Source organism: Xenopus tropicalis, chromosome 3 (assembly GCF_000004195.4).
Source record: "Xenopus tropicalis strain Nigerian chromosome 3, UCB_Xtro_10.0, whole genome shotgun sequence".
NCBI lineage: Eukaryota > Metazoa > Chordata > Amphibia > Anura > Pipidae > Xenopus > Xenopus tropicalis.
The window spans coordinates 125,821,998-125,839,023 of NC_030679.2; the positions used below are offsets into that span (position 1 = coordinate 125,821,998).

Here is a 17,026-nt window from a genome sequence, read left to right on the forward strand (position 1 = left end):
GTGGCTTGTGGGGTGTGTGTTTATGGATCTGCGGTACTTCTGATGGCAGAATATTGACACTTGGGGGGGAAATAAAATAAAATGTGAAACAGAGATCAGATCTGTTATTCAGAATGCTTGGGATCATGGGAGGGCCTAGATAAGTACCGCTTCTGCCCACCCCTAGTTCCGGCCCTGCTTGAGACCTGGGGTATTTTGGAGAATGCGGTTTTGCTTAATAGGTGGCCTTTTCAGGGCTTTCTGGATATCAGGTTTTCGGATAAGAGATCCTATACCTGTACTCCAAAGTCATAAAAATGGCACATTAGACATGGTGCAGCGGAACGCCAAAGTTCAAAATTTGCCCCCCACCCAATTCCACTTGACCTGAAGCTCTTTTGGTCACACTAACCCAAGAAGAAGAAATGTTTCAAACACATATTTTGAAATGACACAGAAGTCTGGGTCCTACTGGTCTCTCTATACTCTTCTGCCATACACAAAGGTGCCATTTTGTCTTTTAGTGTAAGGCAAAATCTTTCCAAGTCCAGTATTCCAGTTCAGCTACCTCATTCAAGCAGGCTATCACTCCTGTGCTCCTGTTGTAGCACTAATTGCATGTAGACATCATATAGGGTAATGGAGGACACCTGACACTGCAGGGCTTTGCTGCAATTAGTGTTTTAATAGTGTGTTCCACTGCATGTTTCGGGCAAAGCCCTTTTTCAAGTGAACCACTTGAAAAAGGGCTTTGCCCAAAACATGTTGTGGGACACACTATTAAAACACTAATTGCAGCAAAGCCCTGCAGTGTCAGGTGTCCTCCATTACCTTATATGATGTTTTAGTGTAAGGCTACCATCAGTCCCTGTTTCTGGGGGACTGGCCCCATTTTAGATTCTCTTTCCCCATGGAAAATATACCCCCATAAAGTGCCCCCACCTCTAAAAGGCTGTCACTGGCTTTCCCCATGGCAACAGGGCTACCCCCCAGCCTTGGCAGGTGTTTTACTGGCTAGGACGGGTGGTAACCCTAACGGCAATGGGGGAGTGGTCAAAAAGTGGCAATGGCATGTGCACATGTGCCGCAGTCCCGTCCTGTTCCGATATTTCGCTTTGGAAATCAAGTAACGTTATTCTAATGTATAGGGAGAAGCTGATATTAGATTATTAGATCCAGAGGTATCATCTAACTGAGATACTGACCCAGTCCTGGCATTTCTGAGAAAGCAGGAGGAATGATAAGTGGGTAACTCTGGAACAGATCTACAGGGACAAAGGTGCACCGAACCTACAGACAAATTCTGTACACCCACTGTCAACTGAGTTCAGGGACTTCTAGGTCAAAGGCAAAAAGGACTGTTCTAAGAACTTGTGGGACAGATGACTCAGCATGTGGATCTGGGACAGAAGTGGAACGGAAATGGGCACAAAACTTTTGGGCTTGATTTAGATGGAACCATAAGCAGTTCTGGGTTAGAAGCAGGAAGGCCAAGGAGACAGAATGAGCTCTAACTGTGTGTGGGGATACCAGCGGATCTGGCCCAGAACTAGAGGAAACTGGAACTGTATTTTGGGACTGATACAGAGTGAGAGAAGGAAATGATGGGATGTAAGCATAGAGGAGGAGTGAGTGAACATCATTCTAGGTAATGGCAGAATAGATGGAGAGAGGGAAAGTGAGAAAGACTGCAGGGAGCCATGGGAGAGCTGCAGGATGCTGCATTAAGGGGCAGGCTCCTCGGAGAGCTCTGATCATTCATGTGCCGAGAACTCATTAGGGATAAATCAAAGCAGTAACAGCAGGGAACAGCAACATTATACCCACCACTCAATACTGCCCCCCTCTCTAACCACTCGGCTCCCTTCCTGCCTATAGCACAGGGAATATCATTCCCCCCCTCCCCGTTTATGGTGGGGGAGTTGGATGCACACAAGCCAGATTGCTCATACCATGTGCTCCTTACAGGGGGAATAGACTAAACCATGCCTTTGCGCTTATACTGCATGTTGGCTATTTGCAAAGGGTGTAATGATAATGAAAGCAGACTGCTTGGGGGCCAGGGGTACAGAGTGCCCAGTGGGGGTCCAGACTGATCTATGGTTGGGGGATTCATGTACCCAAATGATGTGGAGCCATGTGGCACCTAGGTATTTGCCACTGCTAACTGGCTGAAATAAATATAGTGGGGTAAAGGTGCTTGCCATACCTCAGCCTCCAGCTTACTATTTGTGTATTACAGGGCCCAGGCCAGACCTAGAGGAGCATCAAATATAAGAACATTTATGTGCAAAATGAAACATCAGTAAAATTGGGTGTAAGGGGATGCTGGGATTTGCAGTTTCACAACAGCCCCAGTTATAATAATTAAATACTTTGTATGATCTGTTCTGGGCCAAGAAGGGGGCTGCTTAGCTTGGGCCCTTTGTCCTGCCCTAAGTATTGCCCTCCAAGGCCTTCTTCCCCTGTTTCTGGGGTTCGTAGTAGAGACCGAGATGGATTACGGATGGAAGGGGCAGGGTAAGCGTGTAGTAAGGAGGTCGCTAATTGCAAATAAAAGTTTCTCATGCGGAAAATAAAAAAGCAAATCATACAGATGTGACAATTTTCAGGATCATTGCTCCCTCAGTCTTATACGCCCAGTAAAATGGGGGATCCCATGGGAGCCAGGCACTACCAACACAGAATATGCAGCCCAAGCAGCACACACCTATAGATAGAAGGGGCTGGCAGGGCTGGATTCATTTAAATCAGCGATGTCGGGAACTACAACTCCCAGAATTCCCCTTAAAGCATTCAGCTTCAGGGAGTTCCACAAAGCTGGTTGCCTGCAGGTGTATAATGAGAAAAATATTATTATTATTGCACAATATTATTTCTTTTACATTGGGCCCGCTAATGTTGGGACCCAAAGCAAGACCAATGAGCAAGGTGGGGAAAGGGCAGAGTGGTAGGAGCTAGCGACTGAATCTGATATTCGCTGTATCTCTGGATAGAGCCCCCCTCCCACTCATAGTGCCAGGGGCTCTGTATCCCGCATGGATGCTCAAAAACAAAGACTTTTGCTGCTGTTTGTCTTTGTCTTGCTGAAATGCACAGCTACTCAGTCCCAAGCTTCCAGGGGTCCCTCCAGTTATCTGCACCCTTGTGTCATGCACAGGCAGAATATTATATTTATTCCTTATTTACACCATCAAGCCTCAGTCTTTCATTCCACTACTCTGGCTTTAAGGCTTCTATTTATTATTCTATTATTATCGTAAAGAACCCCAAAGTCCTGTTTAATTCCCCCCCCCCGAAACACAGAAGATCAACTTTATCAGGAGCCAGTAAAGTGTAGAACCCCAGCAATGCCAGCCCTGTGCCACTGTTGGAAGCTGCCTGTTCTGCCAGTGTGATCCCTTTATAATGGAAGGTTGTGCAGGCCGGTACCATTTTTTATAGCCTCCTGCCCCAAGTCTTTAGGGAAATAATAGGGGTAATACCTGATGGGACGGCTCTGTGGGCTGAGAGAGATGGGCTAAATGAAATGATAAATGGGCAAAAAGGAATAAAGCATAAAGGAAAGCGAGTTTTGGAAAAATTGTGCCCACTGCCCCCCCCCTTAAAAATAGAGATATTTAGATTTACACTTTCCCATTACACATTACTTGCAGATTTATATTGGAGGTCTGTATTCAGGCAGTGTTCTAAACTGACCCACACAGAACTAGGCTGGCCCTTGGTGTACTAGACTGAGCCGTGGTGTCCTAGATTGGCCCTTGGTGTGCTAGACTGGCCCTCAGTGTATTACACTGGCCCTTGGTGTACTAGGTTAACCCACTGTGTACTAGACTGGCCCACGGTGTACTTGACTGGCCCTCGGTGTACTAGACTGGCGCTCGGTGTACTAGACTGGCGCTCGGTGTACAAGACTGACCCACGGTGCACTAGACTGGCCCACGGTGTACTAGACTGGCCTGCGGTGTACTAGACTGGCCCACGATGTACTAGACTGGACCTCTGTGTACTAGACTGGCCCTTGGTGTACTAGACTGACCCACAGTGTACTAGACTGACCCACAGTTTACTAGACTGACCCACAGTTTACTAAACTGGGAGGGCTGACATAATATCCTTATATTTTATAATAACAGTACATTACAGTAACAGTACATGCAGGGGGCATTTTGTCTGACAGGGTTCTGTACAGATCTGGACTGGGAGCCAAAATAGTCCCTGTCATTTCAAGTACACAGAGACCCACCAGCCCAATAAATAGTGACTGTCTGTGGCATCTTACAGTAGCCCCTCTGGCATTTGCCTGAATCCCCAGAGGAAGTGCGCTGTCACAAAACGCGTAAGACCTCAAGCTGTGTTTTTTAGATGTGCAAATAAAGGTTGATCGATTTTAATTCCAACTGTTGCGGCTTTTTATGCTGACCCAGAGTGCACTGCCAATGTGTGAAGTTTTGTGACGAGATTTGTCCCCTGGCTACGCACTCGGGGCGGGAGCACCCGGGTCAACAGGACCGTTTGGTAAGCATAATGCTTTCTTATTTGGAAGTGGGTTCTCCCTGGCCGTGAGTTTTTTCACCTGAGTGCAGGGTCCGGGGCAGGTTGCACCTGGACCAAAGGATTTGAGCGGTGAGCAGTTTTTATGTAGGGGAACTGCTTTTTCCAGACAGGCACCTGTATTTTTAAACTAATTTCCATGTTTAAACTAGCCCTTAAAGTATGTGTGAATATATAATTTTTGCGTGTGAATCCACAGATTGCCAGTCTGGGGCTGGTTCTGTACATACAGTAGATGGGGAGTGCAAACAGTGAAAGGCTGGGAAGCAAGTAGATTGGGAGTGCTGGATAGAAGGTATATATAGAGAACATTAAGAGCCTGGTTAGGCTTGGAAAGGTTAAGTGCTTTCAGTTGTTAAGTTTCCTTGCCAAATGATACTTGGCTCTGCCTTTTTAATTGCTTAAGAGTTAAAAGCAAAGAGATGGCAAACATCTCAACAATGTCACAATAGAAAAACATCACAAAAGGGCTTTGTTCTCAGCTGTTGTACTCTTTGGGATACCAGCACCCACCTACAGTCACCGTGCAGAATCCCTGTTACTACCGTCAGGTCTCCTTAGCCGCAGGTACCTGAAAGGGCTAGCACTGAATTGGGAAGGGGGGTGGGGCTCCCCCAAAACCTATTTTGGTATTTCTCACCTGATCTTATTTCATTTGCTGACTGTTGATTACATAATGAGGGGCAGGGGCCCTGGGTGCAGACACTGCTATAAAACAATGTTACCTTTATTCCCTGCACCAACAAATGTGGAATCTCCATGGTCAGAATTTTGGTATTTTTGGAAGTAAATCAGCCCCATGATTCTTTCCCCTCTAAAAAACATCAACACTCTGTTTTCTTTAGATATACCACTTTTATTTCAGTTTGGTTTCCAGTGCAAAAAAGCAGGAGGCCCTGCAGGTTGTATAATCTAAACTGAGTACCTGAGAGGCAGGGTGAGGGCAGCTTCGGAGAAGACTCTACGGTGCAGCTCTAGATGAGACATTACCAAATTCTAGGGGATCCCCACCACTTCCAGTAGCGGATGGAACCCTGAGCCTGAAGGCCAGCCAGAGTGAGATTTTCGGCCATTTCTCACCCAATGTTTCATAACTTAAACAAATGTAAAACTGCAAACAGGCATGCAACCAGAAAACGTTAAAATGTTACTGCGCAGACTGACACTGAAATGATATGTACATTCTCTGAGAGTGCCACAGTACCGTCATCCCATATGGAACAAATACTATTCCTCCTATTACATGCCTGTGAGATGGCTCCTTACTGGTCTCAGACAGCCATAAAGAAACACATTTATCTGATCTCAAAGGCTCCAATTTTCCTAAAGGTGATCATACACAGACAGATTAGAGCCTGTTAAGGCTAATGCCAGACGAGGCGTAGGGCGGATATTTTCGGCAAGCGGAAAAGTGCTTGCTGAAAATACCACCCTAGCCTCCTACATGTGCCTGCACCCGAATGACTGGAATACGCTCGGGTGCAGGCACATGTAGCTGAAATTAGCATAAAAACGTCAGACTTTCAAACTCTTGCATTCTTATGCATATTTCCGCTACATGTGCCTGCACCCGAGCGTATTCCATTCATTCGGGTGCAGGCACAAGTAGGGGGTGTAGGGCGGAATTTTCGGCAATTGTTTTTCCGCTTGCTGAAAATATCCGCCATACGCCTCGTTTGACATTAGCCTAAACCAATGCGGCAGTTTATGTATGGGGCCCTCCGACAGGCCTATGATATCTGACCAAAAATCAGCCAGGTTTTGATTGGGCAGGTTTGATTTTTCCATGAGATTGAGGACATTGGCTCATCCTTGCTCCGACAGCTCCTATTTCGGTCATTGTAATGTATTGTGTTGGCACAATGTCACCCACCATAGGTGGGCATATCGAAAGATCTGCTTGTTTGACGACTTCACCAATGTGTATGGCCAGCTTTAGGAAAGCGAAAGTCTCATCCTGCTGATACAAAGGCAGCTGCACAGACACTAAAGGATGAAACACTGAGCCGATTAGATAGTGTGTCACTTATATAGCATATTATATAGCATGGCGCTCTTTATCAAGTACGGCTGGCACATCCTGAGCAAATGAAAGACCAAAGGCAGTAGTTGGTATGTAAACATAAACAGAGCAGCAAGGCACAAATACATCAAGTAGCTTCTCTTGCACTACAGTCCCCTAACGTACCAAATACACTGCAAAATGCACGGGGAGTGGCTGAATGAAGTTTAAGCTGACAGTTTAACATACAGAGATTTCTGTAACCGGGATGTGCATCCACTCACTGACAATCCATGCCTTTGGGGAATAGAAAGGACTTCCATGCTGTCTTGGCCACAAATTTTCAAGGTAAGTACATAAAGTCCTACTCTATTTCAGTCATTACACAAGGCAATAATATCTTATTTTATCAAGTACATTTTCTAATCAAGAGCCATATCACAGGCAGTTGACCCAAGACAACTGCCCTCTCTTCTCTACCCGAAAATGTCCCCTAATAAAGATGCAGGGTTTTTGCTGGATGCAAATTCACATAAGGATCATGCAGTTCTACATTGCAATGGGGAAATCAGGCAAGTTGCAGGATAACAGTTCAATCCAGATCCTTCTATTTCTGCACTTACAGTACTGATTTCCAGTTACAGTTGTACATTTACCTGGGGAGAGTACTGTGCAGTCCACTGGACCCCCTCCTGCAGGGTCGTGACTAGCAGTCACAATTATCGTTATGTGGCCTGAGGCCTGCCTGAGAACTGAGTAACATCAAATAAAATAAATAATTTAAATCTTTTTTTTTGCTCATTAACATTTTTTAAAAACATTAGGTGAACACTATGCTATAGAATTTCCTCTTCTAGACCAAAGTCTTTAACATAAGTCAAGGGCGCCATCTAGAGGTAAAAGCAGAGAATACTGCCCCACACTAACAGTAACCCACTGCAGCTTTTCAACAAGGAAACAGTTGCCCAGGATTTGCGACTCATTACTACAGGATCTATATGGCTCCCATTCAGCTATGGCATTAAGTCTGCCAGGGGTTCCATGGGATCCAAACACATGGGCCTTACTGTGTGTTGATGAGCTGCATGCTAAGTGCTTGGGTGGGTGAAGACTGCCTACATTAGTTCATGGCTTTTACACATATCTCTGTAAATCTTTCCAGCCATATACAAATTTCCATGGTGCAGTTTTCTTCAGTAGAGGGCACCTTTGTAAGTGTGAGCCCTTCCATATGCAGGAGGGGTGCTGCCATGTTGCAGGAGGTACTTAGATCACACAAGGTTCTTATTACGCTTGGGGATTATCCTGCGGTAAGTCCGACGTTCTGATATGTTGCGTTTAACCTTTACAACCACTGGGGAGCTTTCAGCATTGAGTGAGGGGCTTGAGTGGGACCTCTTTAATTCCCCATTGGTCTCCTCGCTGACCCCATCAGGTTCTGTAAGCATGGACTCCCAGGTGCTGATGTCTTCACATCCCCCTTGCATGCGTAAGGCCAGCAGCTTCACATAAGTCTCGTACCTGGTTTTCTGCATTTCAAAGCCAAGAGCAGGGAGATCAGAATTCAGTGGGAAAATAAAACCAAGGGGGGTAATGCAGGAAAGGAAGCTACTAACCTCATAGCGGAGATAATCCTCTTTTACATGATAATCTTCCCAGTCGCGAGTTTTGCTCTTGGGCTCTGGCAAGTTGCGCAGATGCTCCGTCAGGTCATCAGTAAACGTGTCCATCCAGGTCTCATGTGACTGCAGCTGCTCCTCCTGTGGGGGCACAATAGTCTGTCAGCTTCCTGGGCCACTGTTGGCCCTCACAGCCACCCTGATCCCAGGCCCTACCTTTAGAATTCAAATTTGGGGTGGAATTTATTGTATATTTTTACATCCGAAATAATGGTACAAAGATATTATGGCAACAGCCCACCTAGTGGCCCCTCATGTCACACCAGGCCTTAACTGGCAATCTGTGGATTTTAGCAAATGCCAGAGGGGCTGCTTGTAAGATGCCATAGTCACTATTTATTGGGCTGGTGGGGGGGATGTTTGGCCCTCTGTGGAAAAGAAATGCCGGGGCCTATTTTGAATTCAACTCCAGGCCTGAGCCTTACCCCATCTCTTCTGCTGGAATAAAGTACTATGGACCGATTCCAAAGGTACTCCCATAGTATCTGCAAGATCAGTACAACAAAAACAAATGGATTTACCAGGCCTAGCTTGCACTGAGCTGAGGGAAGGATTGGACGGACAAATTTTTTCTTGGAGCCAATGGCGGCAGGGAACGGTGGTGAAGAAAACATGGCTGCTACCAGATTGATACGATGGATCCATGAATTCATTTCCTCTGCAGTCCTAAAGCAACATGGAATGAAACTGCATAAGGATAAAGCATTACACAATCACTGTGCCCTGACCTAATAGCTACTTGTTTCCTCTGTATAAAATGATGATATAGATGGTTAGTAGGGTCGGTTCTGCTTTAGGAAAGAATGAAAGGTCTCTGTTAGCAGAACTGAAACTGAACTGAAGTAGGGAGGAGTGAGCTGCTGGAATTGCAGTAGGCTGGAGGTTCAGGGGAGATAGCAAGGGTACATTTGAGCATTCCATTAGTTGGCAGAGTCAGAGGAAAAAAACTTTGTATTTCATAAATCTATTTTTTTAGGACAAAAACACTATGGTAAATTCTACTCACTGCGCCTGAAAGAGAAAGACTCGCCAATCAGCTGTCTGCAGTCGGAACACATATTGTTTCTTGGTGTATTCATTGGCTTGTTCTGCTAGGGCATGATGCAAGCTGATCACTTCCTCTGGGGATTGCCAGTCTGCCCTGTACTCGTCCTGAGAAGAAAGACACTGGCATCAGCATGGGTTTAGCTTCCTGGGATCATGGAAGGTATAGAACACATGAACACACCAGTGCACAATCACCCAGCATAATGGATTCTTGGTAACAAAAGCAACAAAGTAGGTAGGAGATAGGCTGATGCCTCACAGGGCAGAATCTTGAAAAAACGAAGGCCAAGAATCAGCCACTACGCTGACATCGGCCTTTTACATTGCTTGCACCAAGAAGCATTGTATTGGCCCGGGTGTAGGCACACATAGCAGATTTTAGCAAAGAAATGCAAGAGTTTGCATTTCAGAGCTGATATCCACTGCCACTGCCAGCACCATGTGGCATTAGTCTTATGTTGAAAGTGGGGTGGGGGGTATACTGTCCCTTTAAAGAGGCATACCACTCCCTTTTTTAACATTCGTTCAATGGACAGGGCTTGTACAGAACATACATTGTTTGGGTGCCCTGAGAAAAAGCAAAAAAAACCAAGATCAAACACTATCTGTAGTGCTGTGGGTTCCTCACCTTGAGTAAAATAAGTAGCATTCCCTTTAACACCGCATAGAATGACTTCCATCCTCGTTTTCCCCAGGGGGCTGTCAATATAAAAATACATATTAGCAAGTGGTCTATAAGCAAATACTCTTGCACCACAGTAACGGAAACAAACAAGCTCACAAAGACTGGTGATGGTGGCACTGATACTTACTCCTCTTGCCGTCTATGTCTGCATGAACCTTCCGTTGTAATGTCCCACGTTTGAAATTAGGGGCATCAGGATCTGGGGCAAGCATTTCAAGAAAGGGATTGCTCTTCTTGCGAGCAGAAAAAATATTATCGGGCTTAGGAACCAGAGTGCTTGCCAGGTTCCCCTCGCTTCTGATGAGGAAACAGAAAGAAGATGCCAGTGAATACAGAGATAGAGCAAGGGGTATGTGTGTGTGGCACAGGCTCGGAATGGCAATTGAATTCTGGCAAATGCCAGAGGGGCTGCTGTAAGATGCCATAGACAGTCACTATTTATTGCACGGGGGGGGTTGTTTGGGCCTCTGTGTACTTGAAATGCCAGGGCCTATTTTTATTCCCAGCCCAAACCTGGTGTGAATATATGTGACAAGAGCACAGACAAGTGTACTGAAGGGAGGTATTACCAATACTCTTCAGTTGTGTGAGAGATGATGGAAGAGTTCAACAAATTTCCCATTATTATGAGATGGAATGATAGGGAAGAGAATGATGGAGATTAAGCAGCCGTACTTACATTGCCCATTCCAGCTTAACATTTCGGATAGAATTATACAGCGCCTGGAAGAAAGATGAAGGACATCACTGCAGGTAGGACTTATACTTGCAATGGCAAGGGTGTCAAATCCCAGCAGCCCAGCAGAAAGCATCACCAGTTGACAACAGCAAGACTCACAAAAGCTTGACATCCCACCCTACAAGATAAACCTAAAACCCGGTGGCTTAATTCACTTGCGGCATGTCACCAAAGGTTATGTACCTTGAGAATGTCCCTAGAAAAACTGACTCCATCATTCATTCCTTCCAGGTTATTGATAAAGTCCTGCAGGCTCATACTCTTGCCAATGTTCTGTGGGTACAAATACACAATAAAGATACGCAAATGCTCATTACCCAGTCGTCATGCTATAACTATTTCAACATATTGTTATGGCAAGCTGTGATAGTGAATCAATGAAAGGTATACTGAAGTCTTATTCTGGCCATACATGAGAGATGTGGAATATACAAATGATCTGCCGGTGGGACAATGAGGTGAATGGTAGCCTAACATGTCACATGTTTGGATGGCCAAATTGCACTGGCTGATGTGCCCCTGTTCCAGGCTGGCTGTGACTGATTCATTGCTGGAATGTACTGATAATATACTTGTGTATCACGTAGGCATGACTGCAGGTTGACTGAGAAATGTGGAAAACCGTTGAATTGTATAGGTTAGGGTGATTAATACACAAGCCACTTCAGACCATATCAGCAGTTTACTGGTCCCTTATTGGTCAGATATTATCAGACGGGTTAAAAAACTCTGTCACAAATTAGTTGCATGCATAGGCAAATGGTGGATTATCTATTTGGGGGGCTAAAAGCCAAACAACTAAAGACATATCTAAAGTTAAATTAGAATTTATGAGAAAATAAACACTTCGTATTTACCTGATGAAGGGGCCTTGATGCATTAAAAGCTTGAATGTATTTTAGCCAATACCGGGTATCACTTCTACAATACTTTTGTATTTGTTTGTTTTGTATTTGTTATTTTTGCCACTGGCTTACACAGTACCACAGTGTTTACTATATGGCCAAACAATTTAAACATTGGAACACTCACAGTGTAGGATAATTATAATACAGTAGACCCCCCTCCCCCATTTATGTTTTTCAAGGGACCAGAAAAAGATTATGTATAAACCAGTAAAATGTAAAATCAGGGAAATGTTTTATGCATTATATAGTTGTGGGACTACAAAACAACTGTGTAAAACGAGGGGAAATGTAAAAATGTACTACAATACCCACGGAGTTAAAGGTGCAGTCTTGTGTAGAAAAGATATATATTGCTAAATTCTCAAAAAAGTATGGTGCTTACTGCACTGCTTTTCATTTTTGCTTCATATGTTGAAGCCTAATCCCCTGTAACTTGTGCTCCTGTAATTTGTGCTCCATAGTGCCAATGTAATTCTGGAAATGAGTAAACATTTATTGATGGACCTGATGTTCCTATGAGGGAGGTATAAGCAAATGTCACCCCCCAGTGAAACCACCAATGGCCCAATAAGAAATCTTCCAGGACATGCTGCAGGCTGTAGGTTTTGTTTTGTTATTGTTTTTCTTTTTTGTTTTTTCATTTTTTGGGATGTGTCAGGAACGTTTGGGGAGGAAACTATACCCCAGACAATGTAGAGCTCTATAAATATTATATTGCATAAACAAGCTCATATGTAAAATCTTGCTTCATCTAAATGAACCTTTTTCATAAAAATATACCGTAATTTAGAAATATGTTCCATTGGGTAATCCTAAATAGAAAATTGCCATTTTAAGAATTAAGGGCCACCCCCTGGGATCATAGGATTCACAGTGCACACAAACAAGCCAAGGCACACATACATGCTAGGCCCCATCAGCCAATTAATGGACAGAGTTCTGCCTTTTACTCCCACACTACTTCCTGTTACAGTTAGAGCTGCATTATTTCCTGTCAGCTGATCTCTGAGGGGGCACACAGCCCAAAACTAAATGGTGGCTCAATATAGATTCTTTAATAGGTCACTATTATATTTACTAATATAATATCAACTAATATAATCTGTTGGTTAAATATTCATTCTGGGGGTATAGTTTTTCTTCAGTGAAAATCTGCCTATGGTTGCATGCTGTTCAACGTTGGTTACCACAACCCTAAAAATACATATGTACAAAAGGAAGGAAGACATTTCCTTCATTCTAAGCCAGTTTGTGGTTGGTAAAGCTGACTACAGGATGTTAACTATAGAAACCTTGGCCTCCCACCACCAACACCTGTGGTGCCCTGCGCCCCAGCCATCCCCATGTGCCAGTGCATGCAGTGTAAATCACAGGGAGGATCACAGGGTCTTACCAGGCTCCCTCTATCTGCGAGTTCCTCCCCAGTAATGCTATAGTTACAGCACCCTTTATTTAATGTGGGTCCTATCCACAAAAGGAAAAGGAAAGTGTAACTCATGGTGGGCAACAATATGTTGTAATCATTGTTACTTGGGCCCCAGGCCAGTCCTTCTCTTTGCTGAAAAACGCAATGGCCAGAAGTGTAATCCTGTCAGTGACACCATATTCTGTAAATACCCAGGTTCCTTGCTGAGATCCAGGACCGTGCAAATGCGCAGCATAGTAAGCAATATTGTATTGAACAGTGCATGCACTTGGTCCTGGCAGTTATAAAGGATCCCTGGAACTCAGACAGGCTCAGATGAAGGTGCAGTGATGCCAGGACTATACCTCGGGTTGATGAGAAGATGAGGCCCAGCCTGGGGTCCAAGGCTAGTGATGGTAATAAATTGATGCTGCCCAGTCATTTACACATTTCCTGTTCTTAATGCCAATGCAGGTCTGTACTGGGATTTGGGAGTCCCAAACAGCCCCCCATGTGGGCCCAATAAATAGTGAGTGTCTATGGCATCTTACAGCCGCCCCTCTGGCATTTGCCTGAATCCACAGATTGCCAGTCCAGGCTTGGGGCAATAGCACATGGCACATTTTGTTGCCCATGCTTATTCTACTCCAGTGGGGGCAAGATACTGTACCTTTTACAGTTGGTTTTACCAATTCATGTTGACACTAAGGCAAAGGTATCTTTCTGTCATAATTTTTATGGAGTATTTTTATTTCTAAATTACACTGTTTACATAGCAAATAATTCACTCTACCATTTAAAATATTAATTATGAAGCAACAAATGAATTTTTTTTAGTTGTAATATTGGTGTGTAGGCGCCATCTCAGTGCATTGTGCCTGAGTCTGAGCTTTCAGAAGGAGCCAGCGCTACACATTAGAACTGCTTTCAGGTAACCTATTGTTTCTCCTACTCCCATGTAACTGGGGGAGTCCCAAGCTGGACTTGGATTTCTTACTATTGAGTGCTATTCTGATACCTACTGGGAGCTGCTATCTTGCTCCCTTCCCATTGTTCTGCTGATCGGCTACTGGGAGGGGGTGATATCACTCCAACTTGCAGCACAGCAGTAAAGTGTGACTGAAGTATCAGCGCACAGATCACATGGCTGTTGCACCCTGGGAAATGAAGAATATGGCTACCCCATGTGACATTTCAAAATTATATATAAAAAATAATCTGTTTGAATTTTTTAAAAACAGATTACAATGCAGGATTCTGCTGGAGAAGCTCCATTAACTGATGGGTTTTGAAAAAAACATGTTTTCCCATGACAGTATTCCTTTAAGGAACAATAGCTATGGGCTATTCCAGGCAGCAGTGCGCAGAGCTTTACCTGCCCATGTAGGTCAGAATTGAGAAGCATGATAGCGCAGGTCAGCGTGTGTACAGCATCTGCCAACAAAGCACAAGGTTAGTGGTTACACAGCATTTGTATGGATCTGCCAGTCCAAAGGCCTGCTAGACATGGGCAACAGGGGGTATGGCTGACAGAGATTGAGCAAACTAGGGATGCACCAAACGCAGGAACTGGACAAATCTTCAGGGTTTAGATTCAGCTCAGTTGAAAAATGTTTGTTCAGACATGAAGCAATTCGGCAACTTATTTGAATTAGGGTCTGGATTAGGTTCAGTCTACAGCCAGATCTTTTGTGAAAGATCTGGTTTTTAGTCCAGTTATGAATTCATTGCTTCTATAGTACAAACAGACAAAACTTTTGTGACTTAGACACCTAGAGAATATAAAACTGAAACTCTCTGAAAATTCAATGTAGCCTGACAACAGGTAATTGTGTTTCTGCATAGATTAATGCTTAATATATTTAATGGGATGCCCCCTTGGCTAAAGTACATCTGAAAACTCTCCATAGGCACCAGTGATGACATAACTATTGCTCACCACTAGAGGCACTGCTGCTGCCATCACTGTGTTTCAGAACTATCCCCCATATGTAATCAAAGGCTCTAAGTTACATAACCCGCTAATTCTGCAATGGCAAACAGTATGACATCTCCAAGGGTACAGTTCTTAGAGATGGTAGACTCTGTGTTTATGATTACAGTAAAATTGTACTGAAGGGCAAATGGTGCCTGTATACTTGTATTAAAATGTATGAGAGGGTGACGCACATACCAGAAGAACCAAAGTCCTTGGGGTTGCAGCTGTGGAAGCGCCTGGAGAAATGCAGCAGAACACGCTCTCTCTCCTGAGTCTCCCCAGTCAGCACCAGCTCCTGCAGAAGGGACCTATAATGGGGCAGGCACAATTTTACAAAGAAATCATGGGCAAGTGCTGGGCCCAACACATTTCCCTTACTGTGCAAATACACTATAATGAGGATGGGGCTGGGCCCAGCAGACACATGAGGAAAAAAAAGGAATATTTAGCTAACTTGTACTGGATACTGGAAACACTGACAAGGAAGGCATAACATAGACAGAATGTAGGCAGCTTGTGCCTGTTCTTACCTGAGAGCCGCGTCCAGAGGTTTTCCAGTGAAGTCAAAGAAGGAGAGATATTCCTCTGCCACCTTGGCACTAAACTCATTGCTATAGAGACACAAGCGAAGGGATACTGGCTTATTTACATGCAAGAATGGACCATCTGAGCTGCTCTGTGTCCAGCAGATGTGATTCACTGCTATGAGTTTATTGTGGGAGAATCAATGTTCCCAACAAACGCTTCTTAAATGCCAAATGACCAAATGCAAGCTTTCATTAAACAATCTCAATTCCTGCAGATTTTCTTGTACATTTAAACTTCGTGTGAGGATACAGGGTTTTTAATGCTCTGTCTGTTACAGGTTTAAGATACATGCCTCAGTTACAAGCTTTCCAATTGCTGTCTAATAATAGCTCATTTAGATATCAGTAGAGAAGTCTGGAAAATCCTGTTGGACCAGGACTGCGCTGGGCTGTGGTGGCTCTGCAGGGGCCCCGGTACAATCAGATTCATGGGCTTGAGGCCAAGCAATGTTTCCATGTATGGCCACTTTATTCTCTATTCCTCACTGAAGCTGCTTTGAGTTCGCTGCTTTAGGCATTTTCAATTACAATTGGCTCAAGGTTAAGGGCACCAATAAACTCACAGAACCTTCAGTTCCATACACTCCAATTCAATCTTTGTGAAACAGCCATGATCCTGGGCTGGTGCCCAGGATTCATCCATATTGCTGGCACTCTTCAGAACTCCATTCCCCAAACATGCCAAAAGGTGCCCTCACTCTATATATTCAAGTTGCCCATCTCTTTAGCCAGGCATCTGTATAATATACTATCCTGGTAAGTCTAGGACCTACACAGTGGCTACAACTGCTATTTATGTATATATAAACAAAACGCTGCTACCATGAACATAATGCTCAGTTTGAACATATTATCTAGAAATTAATTCATCCTAGGTTGCATTTAAAGGGGAAGGAAAGGTAAAAACACAGGGTTTCTTGTCTCCTTTTTGGAAACATGTCCTCGGGTATTAGACTTAATCCTTAATTCCTTGTCCTGCTTCCCCATCCCACAAGAATGCTAAGAACTCCCTCCCCCCTCCCTTAGGAATGTATAATCTGAGATACCAATGGCTAGAGCTGCAGCAGGAAGCTACAAAGGCCAAGCTAAAATGGCATCTGCAATCTTAAACAAACAGAGGGAGCTTCTAGGGCTGTTTACTCAGGTATGGTAAAAACTAAATATAGTGTGGCACTAATGTGTCAGTAAAATGCCAAAATGACTTTCCTTCTCTAAGAAGAAGTAGCTAACACTGACATCAAAATAACTTATCCACATGCACTCAATTCATCACCCTCCCTGATTAATCTAAGGAAAATAATCATATCGGACATGACCAGGGAGGATGTGGACATTTAGCAGTTAACTGCTGTAGCTTTCTGAGCTTTCCTAATCTAGGAATCTCCATGAAGAGAAACATCTCCTGCTGAAGCGGTGCCTTTACTATGAAACACATCGAGCCATCCTGCCTCCATCATAATATC

General features: G+C 44.2%; 1 protein-coding gene across 2 annotated transcripts in view; it reads right to left on the reverse strand.

Annotated features, from left to right (window-relative positions):
- Positions 1 to 6,927: 6,927 nt before the first annotated feature.
- psd4 (pleckstrin and Sec7 domain containing 4) overlaps positions 6,928 to 17,026 on the reverse strand; it is a 35,960-nt gene continuing 25,861 nt past the window's right edge. For both annotated transcript variants that reach the window (XM_004912561.4, XM_004912562.4), the window contains exons 7-17: positions 15,507 to 15,587; positions 15,172 to 15,284; positions 14,374 to 14,432; positions 10,869 to 10,958; positions 10,626 to 10,669; positions 10,074 to 10,243; positions 9,890 to 9,960; positions 9,221 to 9,366; positions 8,736 to 8,880; positions 8,152 to 8,295; positions 6,928 to 8,064 (exon numbers count right to left, since the gene is read on the reverse strand). In XM_004912561.4, the coding sequence (XP_004912618.1) occupies positions 7,807 to 8,064; positions 8,152 to 8,295; positions 8,736 to 8,880; positions 9,221 to 9,366; positions 9,890 to 9,960; positions 10,074 to 10,243; positions 10,626 to 10,669; positions 10,869 to 10,958; positions 14,374 to 14,432; positions 15,172 to 15,284; positions 15,507 to 15,587 (1,321 nt within the window). In that variant the 3' untranslated portion in view covers positions 6,928 to 7,806. The remainder of the gene's footprint in view (positions 8,065 to 8,151; positions 8,296 to 8,735; positions 8,881 to 9,220; positions 9,367 to 9,889; positions 9,961 to 10,073; positions 10,244 to 10,625; positions 10,670 to 10,868; positions 10,959 to 14,373; positions 14,433 to 15,171; positions 15,285 to 15,506; positions 15,588 to 17,026) is intronic.